This window comes from Brachyhypopomus gauderio, chromosome 5, assembly GCF_052324685.1.
Source record: "Brachyhypopomus gauderio isolate BG-103 chromosome 5, BGAUD_0.2, whole genome shotgun sequence".
Taxonomy (NCBI): domain Eukaryota; kingdom Metazoa; phylum Chordata; class Actinopteri; order Gymnotiformes; family Hypopomidae; genus Brachyhypopomus; species Brachyhypopomus gauderio.
This window is the reverse complement of record NC_135215.1, coordinates 2971366-2986496: the sequence shown is the minus strand read 5'-3', so window position 1 is coordinate 2986496 and position 15131 is coordinate 2971366. Positions and strand designations below refer to the sequence as shown.

Below are 15131 nucleotides of genomic sequence, written 5' to 3'. Positions count from 1 at the left end.
TCTTTTATTCTGTCGTCAAATATCAAGGATATTATTAAATATCTGTAATGAATAGTGGTTTTGGTTTCTCATTGCAGTTTAGCGAGTTGTTGCCATGTGTTGTGACAAATTCCAGACCTGTCAGATCAGCAGAACGAGTGTAACGGATTCCCCTCAGATTCATGTTATCTCTGTTTATAATTAAATGAATTCCCGGTGTAAGCGGTTGTGCTGCATGGTGTGCTGCACGACAAGGTAATTCGACTTGTTTAAAGACTGCCTCAGCTTCACATGTAAAACGAATTGCAGCTGTCCCTGCCCAATAGTGTCTGCCCTGGTTGATTGGCAATAACTGGCTGCCGTCGCTGCTGATCTGGTAGCTGCTGCTGTTTGACTGGTGTCTGCCATAACCAACTGGCAGCTGACACTGACGACTGGCAGCTGCCATTATAAATCGGCGGCTGCCATTACCAAATGGCGGCTGCCACTGACTTACTGGCGGCTGCCAGTGCCAGACTGGCAGCTGACATTGACTGCTCCTTCCTGCCAGTTAGATATTAAACCCTTACTGTTATTTTGTCCAGGGACAGGTTAAGCTCTCTAGCACAGATTTCGATATTAATCCACACTCGTGCCTCTCCAGCGAAAGTGAAGCCATTATAAATGGATTCGCATTATAAATTGATGCCTCGTGATCAGACAGATTATCTTTGGGTTGGTGTGGGGTGTGAGGTTCTAAGCAACATCTCACGCCTGGTTGGGTCTGCAGAGCGAGAAGACGCCGGAATGCGGTTCCTCGTCCTGTCTCTACGACAACCTCACACACAACACACAGTCCGCCAGAAACCTTTAGTACCAGGAGCGCCCGGAGTGATTCTTTCTTCGTCTCTGTGGTAGGGCATTAAAGAAAAAGCCTTTATTAAAGTACATCAGCGTGTGTTTATAGTGGTTGTTTGTGCTTCTCGTCCCCTGAAATGGTGTTGATTGTGTTGTGGGCTGAAAAGGGCATAAAGAACGGCATGGGTTAAGACTGTAGTACGTGGGCGTGAAACGTAGTCTTCTTAAAGGTCGAGGAGGTTTTTTAATTGTTGCAGAAAGTGTAAGAATGTAGTTTAAAGCCCATCAGCAAAGCATGTATATATCTCAAATGATATAAGCTACATATTTTCCCTTAGAATGTCTTCAGCTTTCACGAAGTGCAATAAAAGCTAAAACTTAAGTATGGTAAGTGAATTTAATATAAATATTTTTGTCTAAAAATGTTCCTCTGCTTTTAATGCTAATAATAATTACTATTTAAAGAATGTTTGCTAAAGCTGTGCTTTATTTTTAATAAATACAGCCTACAGCGACCAAAAAGTCCCGCTCCCATAGTGCCAGACCTAGGAAAAAGAGTGTGAAAAAGCAGGCATCAAAGAAAAGGTCCGCAAATGCCAAATCCGCACAGCCAGAAGTGGATATTCTCAGCCCAGCTGCCATGGAGAATGCCTACTACATATCCCATAATGCAGTGGATTGCCTGGAGTTCAGAGGCTTTGGCTGGCCCCAGGCCCCTAAGAAAAAAGGAAAAAAACAAAAAATAAAATAAAAAATGAAGCACAGATATTTACACTAAAGCTAACCAATCATGTAAACACAATGGGAATAGTGCACTGCATTATTGTCTTCTACATTCATGAGCAAATATACTTTGTACTTGTGTTGTCATGTGTTGATATCCATTGATGCATGCAAGACCTTTTAGAACTGAAAACGATTGTTTGTCTCTTGATGCCTCTCGATCTGTACCGTGACTACTCCTGGCAGTTGAAGGTTGAGCCAGATAGACTTCAATTTGAAATTCAATTAAATTTGTAGCATAAGTTTCTCGTGCTGTTGGAAATACGTTTATTCAAACTACATTCGAAGAAAAATCGGGGGTGGTGATGAATAGTTCTTGGTTAGTTCCTTTTACCTCTAAAAACTGGTGGCAGAAAACAACCACATATATGTGCATCAGAACTCAGATTACAATCTGAAATGTTGCACAAGTACCTTACTTCCCTTTTGCATAATCCTTCTGGAGATCGAAGGACAACCTGCCTTAAACACGTCTCTACGAATGAACTCGAGTGCCATACTTACAGTTTGGGTTTCTTATAAGACATGCAATTGTGTTTTCTTTGTGTCTGGGAGATACTACTACAGTGGTTTAGTGAATGTTGTTGCTTAGCTCCACTGCTGTGCCCACGCAGCACAATTTATAATCACCTTCTCTTTCCTCTTTAGCTTGCAGTCCTTTTGTTGAACACTAATGGCTTGAATGTGCTGTACAACCATAACAGGTCAATAAATTTGCCAGCAATGAGTTTAAATTGTTTTTGTTTCTGAAGTTTTATTTGGGCTCAGTGCTAGTAAGAAACAATTTAGTACAGCAATATCTTACCCAGTTAAACAATGCTGTATTCAATAACTTATTTAGCTATTCAAACTGTTATTCAATACTTTAATAATAATGGTAATGGGCACATGTGTATAAAGAAAATATTGATAAAAATTAGGCCTCAAAATCACTGTTACAATAGTGAAAGCAATTCATAAGCATATGTACATAAGCAGAAAAAAATAAAAAATTTCAGTAGCCCAAGCTAGACCAGTAGTAAAAACAAGTAATGGTCAAGATCAAAATGGTAAAACAAGGATATGAATGGTAAAACTTATGACACTAACTGAATACTCATTAATATAAATGGTCTAGTCACTCCCCCCACCTCCAAGTCAGCTTGCATCAGAGAACAGATTAATATGGGTATGAATGTTGAAGCGTCAGTCTTTAGCAGTGAACACATGGGCCACCATCCCTGAAGGCAAATCCATCACAGGCAGGTTGCGGTTGTGGTGAGGGACCCTCTCACAGAACGCTCCTGGTTCGCTTGATGGCACATAGCAGCATCATACTGGCGATCATGCCAAAGATCTGGCAACAGTAAAGCCGGTGGTTACGGTCAATGGCCCTTTACAGCACTGAAAGGGTTTACTGCTCAAACCGTTCTGTGGCTGGCGAGCACCATGACACTCACCATGATCACACCGATGCCGATTCCCACACCTCCAATTATATGCAACTTAGAATTGAACAGGTCATCTATAGCAGCTGGACAACTCTAAACACAGGGATGAGCAAAGGAAGACAACTGTATGGGCATTTAATTCATTAGAAAGGCTCAAACAGCATGTTTTAATAATCAACTTGTACATCTTGCATATTAAGGTTACCAAAAGGTAGCAGACATATTATGAAATTTTGTCTAATCTCAGATAATCAAGTAAGTAAGGTCTGAAAACAAAATTTCAGAGTCTGCGAGTTCTGAGTCATTACTGAAACACTATCCGCAATTCAATAAAATTATATCCACAATGACTCGAGTAACAAAGAGGGGTATAAAGTTGTGGGTGTAACGACTCTGGGCTTGTGGTTTGTGAAAAGTATAAAGTTGCTGAAGCCATTTACCGTGGTGACGAGCGCCTGCAAACCTTGTTGTTGTGGACAGGTGTCGGTGGACCCATCAAAAATGGTTCCAGTGGTACCACAGCACTGAAGCTGTTTAGGGGTGAGAGAAATACTTAACAAGGCCGAATGTACAAGGCTTTTACCAGTATGGTACTAGTACAGCAATACCTACACTATACTGGATAACCCTCAACGCCTCCTTGAGTGCCTCCTGCTTTGAAGTCTGATAATTTTTGTAGGTTTCAGTGTAGAAGTCCTTCACGTCTTTCACAATCTGAAAGGGAGAGTGAAAGGGCATCATGACTATTTAACTAGGTCAAGACTTTAATAATGTAGCATTCAAAGTCATCGCTAACCTTGTCTTTATTAGACAGAGCCCAGATTCCGGCAGCCACTTCTCCAATAAATATGATGAACAGGAACACGAAGAACTAAGAGGAGAGAGGAAAAAAAAAAAAATTCACACAAACTAGTCAAAACCCCCAAATTTACCTAATTTTGCTTTCAACTTCAGGTCAGTTTCATTTACAAGTTGCCATATTCGCTCATTATGAACCGAATCAATGATGGCAAACGGTGGTATCTAGAAACACATTGCAGCATCGAGGCATCGGAGAACTCACCAGTCCGAGCATGAGCGGGGACTCCCGAATAGCTCCACAGCAACCCAGGAAACCCACAACCATCATGAGGGCCGCAGCCACAATGAGGATGTAAACACCTGCACACCAGATTACCCCACACTATGTAATATCAGACACCCACCAGGCACACCTACTTAGAAAACCAACTCACAAGATTAGTAAACACGCTTTGGCCAAAAAAATAAACAAATTCTCTTTGCATCATGCCAAAGGCATCCTTTTAGCACAATTTGGGTGTAAACAATACAAAAAAAAAAGAAAAAAAATTGTACCACTGCTATAACCTACACCCACCAGCTATTGCTGATGACATATAATTAAGATATTTGCCACTGCAGGCTAGATCTCTTTCCTGTTGTATTACACGCTAGTGGTAAGAGATTTGTCTTTCAAAGTGTGGTGGGTTGTTATGGGGGAGAGAGGGAGAGACACACCCAACCCTCAGACAATGCACATCTTGTTGTGTGAGCGTGTGCATGTGGGAGGACTTTTCCGAGAAAGGCATCTCTGTGGTGGCTTGAAGAAATTACTTAACGCGGTCTGGAATGTGGGTTGTGCAAATTTCAGGTGTAAGTAGTGTTCCTTCTTTGCTAAACCTATTGGAATTGGGAATTTTAGGTTCCGCATCATCAAACCGTGGCTTTCAACCCGAGGACGGCAATCCCCCAGTGGACCGCAGCGGTACTGCTAGGGGCTAATGGCCAAAAGTTATTCTTTGTATTTTGTAAAGCAAAAATCCAATTTTCTTCGATATTTCCACAAATGCAACTTCAAATTGTGACCAATATTAAAACCAGGGCAACGTTTTGTGGTGAGGTACGTGGGGCCAAGCTGCAGAAGGCTGGGGGACTGATCCAACTTCTCATCTTTGAAATACCTGTTAAGAATGTGGAAGGCGAGCCAGAGATCTGGAAGATGTCCGACGTGCTCTTGTCAAAACGCAACCATAGTGCTATAGCCAGGAGAGCCGTACCTGCAAGCTGATCAGAAGACAAAAAACAAGATTGCCATGGGTTTTTATTATAGCCTTTTTCCCCAGTCAATAGAGCACAATACCTTAAGCTCAGACCAGTACATCAACATCAGTCGTGCAAGTGATAAGAAAGCACAACAGGTTATGCATGACGCACCCTGAGCCCAGAGGAATGAAGTCTAACTGGTCTAGGGGAAATGTTGCCTCCGCTTTAAACAAACAAACAAACAAACAAACAAACTAGTGACCTCACACAGGAAGTTCATAAATGCCACAATTAACTAACCACGGAGTATGAAAAATTATGCTTGACTTGGAGAGACTCGCCATACATAATTCAGACTTCTCTGGCCTGCTTGAGTCTGGCCACCACAAGCAGGATGGTTAAAACTCCATGTCAACTGGTCTCATTACGACAATGTTGGGGACAATTTTGTAAAAAAAAAAAAACTAAAGACTAGTTTAACAGCAGAAGCTTTAAACACTTGCAACTTTTTTCTATGAAAGCATCTGAAACAATCACAATATTATGATGCAGCACATGTCATTTATTTGACTTTGAACTAGGCCCATCTAGAACATAAAGGCTACCCATCCATCAACTTGCATGGATAATTTGGTTAACTCAGTTACATTATCTGTAGAACCTATAAATCCTTAAACATTTTATAACCAACAAATTTTACTCTCATCAGGTTCCTTTCGGAAAAGGCCTCACATTTCTCCACACGAGGTTCTCGACACCTTTTTAAAAGCAGTGGTTTTTTCGATTCAGAAACCATAGTGTAAACACAAAGCATGACTGAGACACACACACACACCCCACAAATACTCTCTCATAGCTGCATGAGTGAACGATCAGATATTCTTGTGCACCAAACTGCTTTTGTTTCCAAATAGGACAGAGGGAGTGGTCAGGGTCTCAGGTTTAATGGTGCAGCACACAGACCCCGAGGGCAGTGTGGCGGTTAGCATTGTCACCTCACAGCAAGGCAGTCAGGGTTTGATTCTCGGTCTGAGCTGCTCTGTGTGGAGTTTGCGTGTTCTCCCTGCATGGGTTTCCTCTGGGTACTCAAACAGTCCAAAGGCATGCATGGACATGCATGTCGGGTTCACTGATAACTACATTTTCTGTTGGTGTGCGTGTGTGGTGGCAAAGTGGTACACTGGCGACCTGCCCATGGAGTACCTGCCTTCGCCCGGAGATACTGGAATTGACTCCCCCCTCCAATGGATGGATGGATGACACACACCCAGCACCATGTAGACAGTCTAGTCTGATCAGCCCTACACCGATAGGCAACACATGAACCGGTTTGTCCTTCTCCACACCATGGGAGATATCCAATCACAAAGATAAGGTTAAACAAAATAACCTAAACTCGCAGAACAGGTTTCCAAAAGGAATCCCAAGCATGAAACATCACTGACACAATAGTAGTTTCATGGAAGGACACGACGTAGGCATGAGGAGGAGAAAACTATGCCAACCGGACAGCAAAACCAGTAAAGCCTGCTTCACCAACACTAAATGTAGACCTGGGAGTTGTCCGCCTGGGTGGGTGTGGGTGTGTGTGTGCGCGAGAGGCAGTGGACACACTGGGCAAAGGATCGTGTTAGAAAAGTATGTAAAAAAGAAAAAAAATGAATGCCATTTAGTTACTACAAGTCACTAACATTAACATCAAAGCACCAAATCACATGGAAAACATCCTAGATATAAAATACGTACACGCACAAAAAAAAAGAACAGACAGAAGTTTAGAAAAAATAAACTAGAGAGAAGTGTAGCCCATTTCATCTCACACACGTCGTTTGTGTGAGACACAAGCCCGTTTTGAGTCGCTGCAGGCATTAAAAACACAAACCCGGGCCAGTAAAGGGACACCAGAACCGACACAGTTTTATTTCCACTTTTGCTTTCGGGGTCTAAAGGGTAATGGCGCCGTAGCAGTCCACCATTAAATTATCTTGAAAAACACTTTTGGAAAAGCTCATCAGTTTACTACTACTACCACTACTATGCAAACATACGAAAAAAGACGTTAGCAATATGGCTATCTGATCAGTTAATTAAATGAAATCCTGTCTTGCTGACTCCAAACCGGCACACCCGATATTGACACACAGGCACATCCAGCCCGTGTTTGTGTTATTTCCTGGTTCGAGATAAAAACCCAAACCAACATTTCCCACTGAGGACCGTTAAGAGCCACCTACCCAAAAGAGAAAATTGAAAGCAAACACCATGTACTTGAGAAAACTTAGACCTCCTCCTAATCCCATGGTTGCGTTTCTGAGGCGACAGACGAGCAGGAGACGAACACAGCCCAAAAAACAGCCCAAAAACAGCACAAACGCGTCCGAACCTTTCGGGTTTATTCTCGCATGACAATGTATACCGCCCGAACGCGCTTATATGGAGCCAGTGGAGTCCGCTCCTGGGTCACATGAGTGGGTGGGACACGGAGAGGTGGTGGTGGTTACACGCCCCGGTACGTATTCACATCTCAGAGGCGAAAAAAGCGAAACATTTAAAGGCCGGGTTTTTTTCCGTCTAAAAACGATACCGGACGCGAACACGGCGGGAAAAAATATGTCGCATTTTCGCCGACCGAAAAAATCTTGTTGTGGAAGACACTGCCATTATAAACGCGCTCGAATGATTTTAATGTCGTGCGAATATCATATATATTTAATTTACCGTTTTTTATTTATGGAGAGACATGACCTGCATGTACCTATTGAAATTTATTCCCAGTAAATTTGGCAATTATGTGTACGGTTGTGGATTGTTGTGGCGGCAATGGTGGTTTGTCTATGGTGACACCTAGTGGCCACTTTGGTATCACATCTTTTTATTATGTAAAACAGCGGCTACAAGTCTAAACTGCTAATTATTTTGGTGTGTTATACAAGGTTATCGACACGAATTCTGACTAAATATTTTGGAGAAAATCACAATATAAGGAACGAACAAACGTTTACAGACTTTCAGAGACAGTAAAGTGGGTCTGTGAGGAATTGTGTGTTTCACTAAGTATTTCTTAGTGAGGCTGTTTCAGTATTTCGGTTTCATGTGAATGTCATGATGTCTAAGAAGATAAAAAAGCCCCAGTGTAGGCTCCGGAACATTTATGTAAATGATCACTCATATTAATGTTACTGTAGGACTATCTATCGCTCACTCTTACTCACTGGCCGACGTACTGTCAACCACTATCTTATGTCTCATCCCTCTCCTCTCACGAAATCCCTTGAAATTAAGATGTGTTTGTTTGCCTTTTAAGCATTCTGAGAGTTTACGGTTGAGACAGATAATCCGGTGTAATCAGGTGTCATTCAAACATAGAAACTTGAGGTATACCATCTGTTGAAACGGGTGAAACGCACCCAGGCTTTGGGCCAACCATAGTCACGTGACACGGGCGTTTTGGACCACACCCGGAGCAGTGTTCCAAAATGAATTGTCAGTATCATCCCTAAAGGCTGGTCTCGACACAAAAACAGAACTATTAATTTTGTGTAGTACAGGAGCTTTGGTTTTGTTTGTGAGGAAACGTAAGTTGAGTTGAGGTATAACCATTTGTTTAGAATATTTTTACCCTTCCAAATTTCAGACAAACCCAAGCTGCATATACATTTGCTGAAGACAACAGGATGCAGGGGAATAAACAATCCATACAGACACAATTCTAAGAAGTGAAATTGAAATGTATAACACCATGTAAGGCTAATTATAGTTTTTCTTCTTTTTTATATAGGATTTCCCTTTAACCATTGGAATCTTTGTAAACTGCGGTAGCATGATAGACTTGTATCTAAACTGTCCTGGGAAGGAAAAGTGGAAGGTCCAAACAAGCTATTGCTAAACTGTTCTGCATTTGACTAGCTGGTCTGTGCTCAGTAGCACATCAAGGGTAAGACCAACATTGGTGGCCTTAAACAGCAGAACACATACAAGGCAGACATTACAGTTGTTAAAGGAACAACCGATTAAAGGAACAAATTATTTGGATGAAGTTGTTTCAAATTTCTATGTTCATACGAACATCCTTGAATATTAGACAAGGATGCACATGATATTACAGGATACTTTGTTATAGCACAATACAACGAGAATGAATTAGGCTCAGGTATAAAAGTAATATGTTTATTTGGGTTTTAATTGGAACAGATACATATGTAACATGAGAATATTTATAAGATAATATACTTATCTAAGGATTACTTAGCTCACTAGACCTGTTAGACCTTTGGAGTTTCTAGAAAGCTTGTGAACTGCTCTGCCCCGTTGTGGGAGACGTCTAATATAAGTTATGATAGATATGGATGAGTTCTGTTTTAGACAAGCAAGCTGGTGACTTTGGGTCTGCATCATTTTCCAGTTCTGCTTTTATGTATTCTGATTTTAAATCAACCTCAAATTCTTTGATGTTACATTTCTAGTGCGATGTCTTTCGTCCATGAAAACCTCCTGTTCTTCTCATAATGAGGTGACTCAGTCCCCCTCATCTTTCAGGCAAAAAACTTGCCTACGGATCATTATGTCATCAAAGTTAACACCTGTTAACAATGTTAACACCTGAATTTCATGCCATCATCTTAAATGGCTAAAATATTTAAGCCATATAAATTTTTCTTCTTAATGATCTTTGTTGCATCTGAAGACACAGGCTGTTTTGAGTTGTATAATATATAGTGTTTTAAATAAGGCTTGCAAACAAATGTACATGTACCCTCTAAGCTCACTAAACGTGTTGAACAGAGTAATGAATATATGTAGTAGCTTAGCTTACATTACATATTATATACAACTGAAGAAATATTTGAAAATGTTACTTGTTGACAAATTGTTAGTGTTCTGTCTTCCTTAAGTGGGACATTTTAGTTTTTATTATTTTTGTATGCTTTGTTCATCTAAGAAATTAACTAGGCATATTCAACGAAACATAATCTCCAATGTTAAAGCAAGTTTTAAAATGTGATGTGGGAAATCTTAGGATCAGTAGCTACAAAACCCATGTCACCGTCATAGTTCCTTTGAACTATGAACTTTGAATTTCCTAATGTAACACCAGAGGTGTCAATTCCAGGTTCAGAAAGTAAAAATTCCTCACCAGGATTTTGCTCAAGCTTGCTAGATTTTCTAATTAGTGCAATCCAGGTAAAATTAGTGGAATCAACACAATCTACGACGCCTGAGCAAAATCCTGGTGAGGACTTTTACTTTCTGAACCTGGAATTGTGTGTAACAAACAATTTATAGTCCTAACTTATTAACTAATAAGTACTATTCTTAGAAACGCGTCGTCAAGTAAAAAAATATATTTGTTTCAACTTACCCAAAGTATGAAATTAAAGATGAACAAGAGATATTTGACACAATACTCTGCGCTTGTCAGCTCTGCCATGACGAACCCTTCAAAACTTTGAGACGCAGTCAACGCAAGATGCTTTCTTTCTTTGACGAGGATATCAATAATCCAAACGTTTCTCCGCCAGGGCGGTTCTGTTGATTCGTGCACGGTTATTTTCCGATGGTCAAATGCGCTCCTCCTCCAGAGATGCGCGAATAACTCCCACCTCGACTGAGAACAATTGAACTCAGAGTACCAGATCTTTTTCTTTGTTTTGTTTGTTTGTTTCAATCTGTCTTTCTTTTTTTTGCCTTGTTCGTCCCAACAGAAGAAAAGTCCAGTGATGAATACTTCTATAGTGGATATATAAATCTAGCTTTACATAAAAGGACAGTATTAATTCAACATTTACATGCGCGCTTTTTCACCACTGATGGCGTTGTTTTACAAACCGCTAATTTGACTTGAGAGTGCACACTAAACATGTCCTTGTGAGCTGTAAAGTGATGTGTGTCCTTCCTCACACTCTCTCTTGCGTCCCTGGGCTTGTTTTGTTTTGGACAACCCACAGATGGGAACAAGAACATGTCTGACATGTCAGCTTTTGACTTATTCTAAGCTTGCCAGAAATATCTTTGTAATATAATAAAATAGGCTCTATTTACTGTAACAAAGTTAAAGTAGTTTTGTTTTGGTACACCAGTGTGCACATGGACGTAGTTTTGATTTCATAAGTGGGGGGGACACAACCTGGGGTGGCGAACTGTTAAGCGGGGGGGGGGGGGGGGGGGGGGTGCTGCATGATCCTAGTGCTAGATTTGTCGCTATTTGAATATTGGTTTTTTTACCGTTAAAAAGTGGGGGGGACATGACTTCGTCACTACTTAAATATTTGGTTTTAACTGTAAAAACTGGGGGGGACCAAAACCGGCTTTTGAAAAAGTGGGGGGGACATGTCCCCCCCGTCCCCCCCCCCAAAACTACGTCCGTGAGTGTGCACAAAATAAGCTGGAGACCTGAAAATAGCATTTTAAAAAATGTTAGTATAGTTTTCAGTATTTCAGCATTCAGTATGAAATGTAAGAATATTTAGATATGCACTTTTTTGTTACTGCTTTGATTAGCCTTAAAGGGCAATGTTGGCTGTTATGTTTATTTTTGCTTTTACTTCAGTTTATAAAATGCCACGTCGTCTGTTTTTTGTATGTATCATAATGATTGACATAGGGGAGCAAACATCATTAAAACAATAAAAACAGACCCAAATCTGAAGACGGATGTCAAACATCTCCTGTTGATGTGAACCAACAATATTTAAATACACCTATGCAACAAGTTCACACACCATCAGAGAGCAACCACGACTCCACCCTAAAAAAAGACCATTCTCACGATAGCTGAGCTCTAAGCCTGTCGAACTTTCCCATCCTGAAGTTGTACAGATGCTGTTAATGTCTTCTTACAAAGCCATTTAGAAGCCATACAGAAGATGCCAGATCACCCTGCCTCTCATCAATAATATTTATTGATTTGTGTGATTTTCCCGCAGGCTGTGAGTAGCAGGGTGTGTACAGGGGGGGAAAGGACAGTAAAGATGACAACTGAGCTTTGGCAGAGCGCTGTGTTGCGCGGAAGAATGGAGCCCATTGTGTCAGACGTGACCCTGCACGACTTCACCCACTCACCGTCCAGCTCGGGCAGTGCCACGCGTCACCCCTAGCAACGAGAGCACAATAGCTGTCAATCAGCCCGGCCGCAGCTGATCAGAATCTGTAGAATGTGGCAGTGAGGACCCAAGTTGCCCTTCACCACTGTGATGGAATGAAGGATGTGTTTGAACACATTATTCCTATTAGTTTATCTCACTTGTGCTACAAGAAGCCCTGTTCTCTATAAATGCTGATGGGCTTTTAAAAAAACGAACAAACAAATGAACAAACAAACATTTGCTCTGAGCCTTATAAAGTACACATTTGGGTGAGCTGTAATCAGTCTTTTCTGTTGTCTCAAAGAGCATTACTGTCACAAACAACCAGAAGGGAGTGACAGCAGTATTCACTAAGATTCCCAGTCACAATGCCAATGTAGACATATCTAAAGCTCCTGAGAGTGGTCGTTGTAGGGGTAAGGGTTTCTGTTATTTTCACATTTAGGTGACATTAGTCCTGTCATATAGCAATGTTTCTGATGCACAATAACTCTGACACTGGTGATTAGTAGCTCATGGTTTTGGTTAATAAATAGAGAAAATAAAAAAAACATTAAGCTTGGAAAAGATCTGTATGAAAACTTAAAATTACATTTTCACACATGTATTAAACCAGTTTAAAATGAAATGTGAAATGCAAGGAAATCTGAAGACTCTTGGATTTTTAAATATATCATACAGCCTACACCTCACATTATATATTAAAAACAATTACTATTTACATGCTCCAAGTAAATTACATGATATTAGTTTTAACGAAAATGTAAGTTTTTATTTAATCACAAATTTGCTATGAAACAACTAAAATGGTGTAAATTTACAGTATATTTACTTGTGAGAAGTGTATGTGACATCTGTGATGTGGTCTTAACTAGTGACTAGTTACTCACTAGTAACTAGTGAGCGTGTTATATGTGTTTATTGTGTATTTATGTGTTTTGTGTACAGCACTATCAACCGTTGCTACTTTTTCATATATGCTACAAGCAGTTCAACAGCTACAAACCTGCGCACTTTCTTTTTCTGACCACACGAGGGAGCCATTTTGTCAAAGTTTCCAAAAGTATGGACCATACGGGTTATAGTCTTAGTTCTAGGTAATATACACCCATCGGTGCATAATCTGAGCCTACATGTGGAAACACTGTAGCAAAATATAGAAATGTATACTGTTGTTTTTCGTGTAATAACTGTCATCGCCTTTTGCGTTGGTAAATCGCGTTTCGCAGTGGAGAGCCGCGGCTTTCTCCCGTCTCCTGACTTTCCACATCCCACGTTTGGGCTTACGAATTTAAAGTATAATTCCAATGTTTCAGTTATTTTAACTTTCACTTTTTTTACTTTAATTTGCAATCCTTCCTCGAACACTCTCATATTTCATACCGCACTATGTTCAATATGTAGATGTGTAATTCCCTGAGGTGTGCTCAATATACACAATAATGACCGTACATACAAATCAGCGCAGTTGTTGAGGGACGACTTCGGCGGAGTGAATGTGTGCTTCAAAGTAAAAAGCGTTTCTAGTCATATATAAAGCTATGAAAGACGGATGAGAGGTGCGTACGGGGAAGAGGAAGAGGCGTTTGTGTGCGTGCGTGAGGAGGGAGAGAGAGACGCGCACACCTAGCACGCGCCAGAGCGCGGCTTAGTGCAGTAAAACGTGAGCTTCGACATATAGAGTATGTAATGCTCAATTTGAGTTATACACTAATGGACATGACTTGAATAGGCTCACTGTAAACCTTTAGTACATTTAGCTTTAAGATTTATTTTTTAAAGTGCAGCTACCACATGCCTGTGGTATGATTGTTATGTTATAAAATCTCTCACGAACTTATTCTGACTATGTGTTTACAATAAAAAATAGCATTTTTTTCTAAAATGTTTTTGGTTTTCTTTGGACATAAACAGCTTTATTGTAAAAGGATAGATTGGGCTAAAAATAATTAGCCTAGTAACTTTTTGGTTACTAGGTGTGGGGTTATTTTCATACATTTACTAAACATAGGTATTTCATGGTATGCAAAAATAGCCGTAAATCTTTGCCTAGTAGTGTATATATTTCAAAGTTTAATAAAGGCCAACAGCCTGAAGGAGACTGATGTGAAAAAAAAATCCATGAATTCATATGTGATCGAAAGCACCTTCACATACCTTTTCTGGATGTACTTTCTAATTACACCACCTCACACTATGAATCATAATGCAGTGTGCAGTGTAGCCCTGGAATGACGATGAATAAGATTTAACAACCTTGCACTGAAGATTTGTGAAAATGTGATGTTTTGTGTTCTTGTTTCCAAGGGATAATCAGGCACACAGAGAGCGGGTGGCTGTTCTGTGTGGGTGCGCGCTCCATGCTATTTATGTGCAGAGCCTCAGAGTGCAGAAACGTTCCACTTCTTGCACGTTGATATACAACTGGTGTGAACATGTAGGCTCAGGATTACTCTGGCAGTATGGCATATTGCCTATATCAGGAATCCACGAGATAACCGAAGTGATTCAAATGCTTTAATCCCTGACTCAATTGAGTTCCCATCTTTATATTTTATTTATACTACTACACATTCTAATTACAATTATGGCTAAAACAATAAATAACCTAGACATAGTTCTTACATAACATTAATCTTTGAGTTTTATAGTGATACAGTGTTTGGAGATTGCTCCAATTAACATTTTCATTGCTAATTATCCCATATCAATTCTGATTCTACTCTTAGGAGTGATATGAATATGATAAGTATATTATTACATTTCATCTAATAATTTACTTTAATTTACTTTAAGAACCCTGCATGTCACATTAGACCTGTGGTTTTTAAAATCCCCTTTTGAAAAGCATAGATACAGCAAGCCTGCTTTTCTGATACATGCCTACTGCATATGGCACAACAGAAGAGTCTGTGTTAAATTCATGTAACTTCTTAATTTTATTCTTACAACATGTTCAACATGCATTTTTCGCCTA

General features: G+C 40.2%; 2 protein-coding genes across 3 annotated transcripts; one reads left to right on the top strand and one right to left on the bottom strand.

Annotated features, from left to right (window-relative positions):
* The first annotated feature begins 103 nt into the window (after positions 1 to 103).
* Positions 104 to 2336, top strand: smkr1 (small lysine rich protein 1). Its single transcript, XM_077004909.1, has 4 exons — positions 104 to 234; positions 749 to 872; positions 1155 to 1203; positions 1322 to 2336. The coding sequence occupies exons 3-4, from the start codon at positions 1201 to 1203 to the stop codon at positions 1565 to 1567; spliced, it is 249 nt and encodes an 82-aa protein (XP_076861024.1). The 5' UTR covers positions 104 to 234; positions 749 to 872; positions 1155 to 1200; the 3' UTR covers positions 1568 to 2336.
* On the bottom strand, positions 2334 to 10913 carry cd9b (CD9 molecule b). Of its 2 annotated transcripts, none has more exons than XM_077004907.1 (8): positions 10432 to 10913; positions 4991 to 5093; positions 4093 to 4190; positions 3826 to 3900; positions 3642 to 3743; positions 3470 to 3559; positions 3039 to 3122; positions 2334 to 2935 (listed from the first exon to the last, which is right to left on the bottom strand). In XM_077004907.1, the coding sequence occupies exons 1-8, from the start codon at positions 10498 to 10500 to the stop codon at positions 2870 to 2872; spliced, it is 687 nt and encodes a 228-aa protein (XP_076861022.1). In that variant the 5' UTR covers positions 10501 to 10913; the 3' UTR covers positions 2334 to 2869. The 2 variants fall into 2 exon arrangements, with proteins under 2 accessions (XP_076861022.1, XP_076861023.1); XM_077004908.1 differs by lacking the exon at positions 10432 to 10913 and adding an exon at positions 7307 to 7442.
* Positions 10914 to 15131: the final 4218 nt, after the last annotated feature.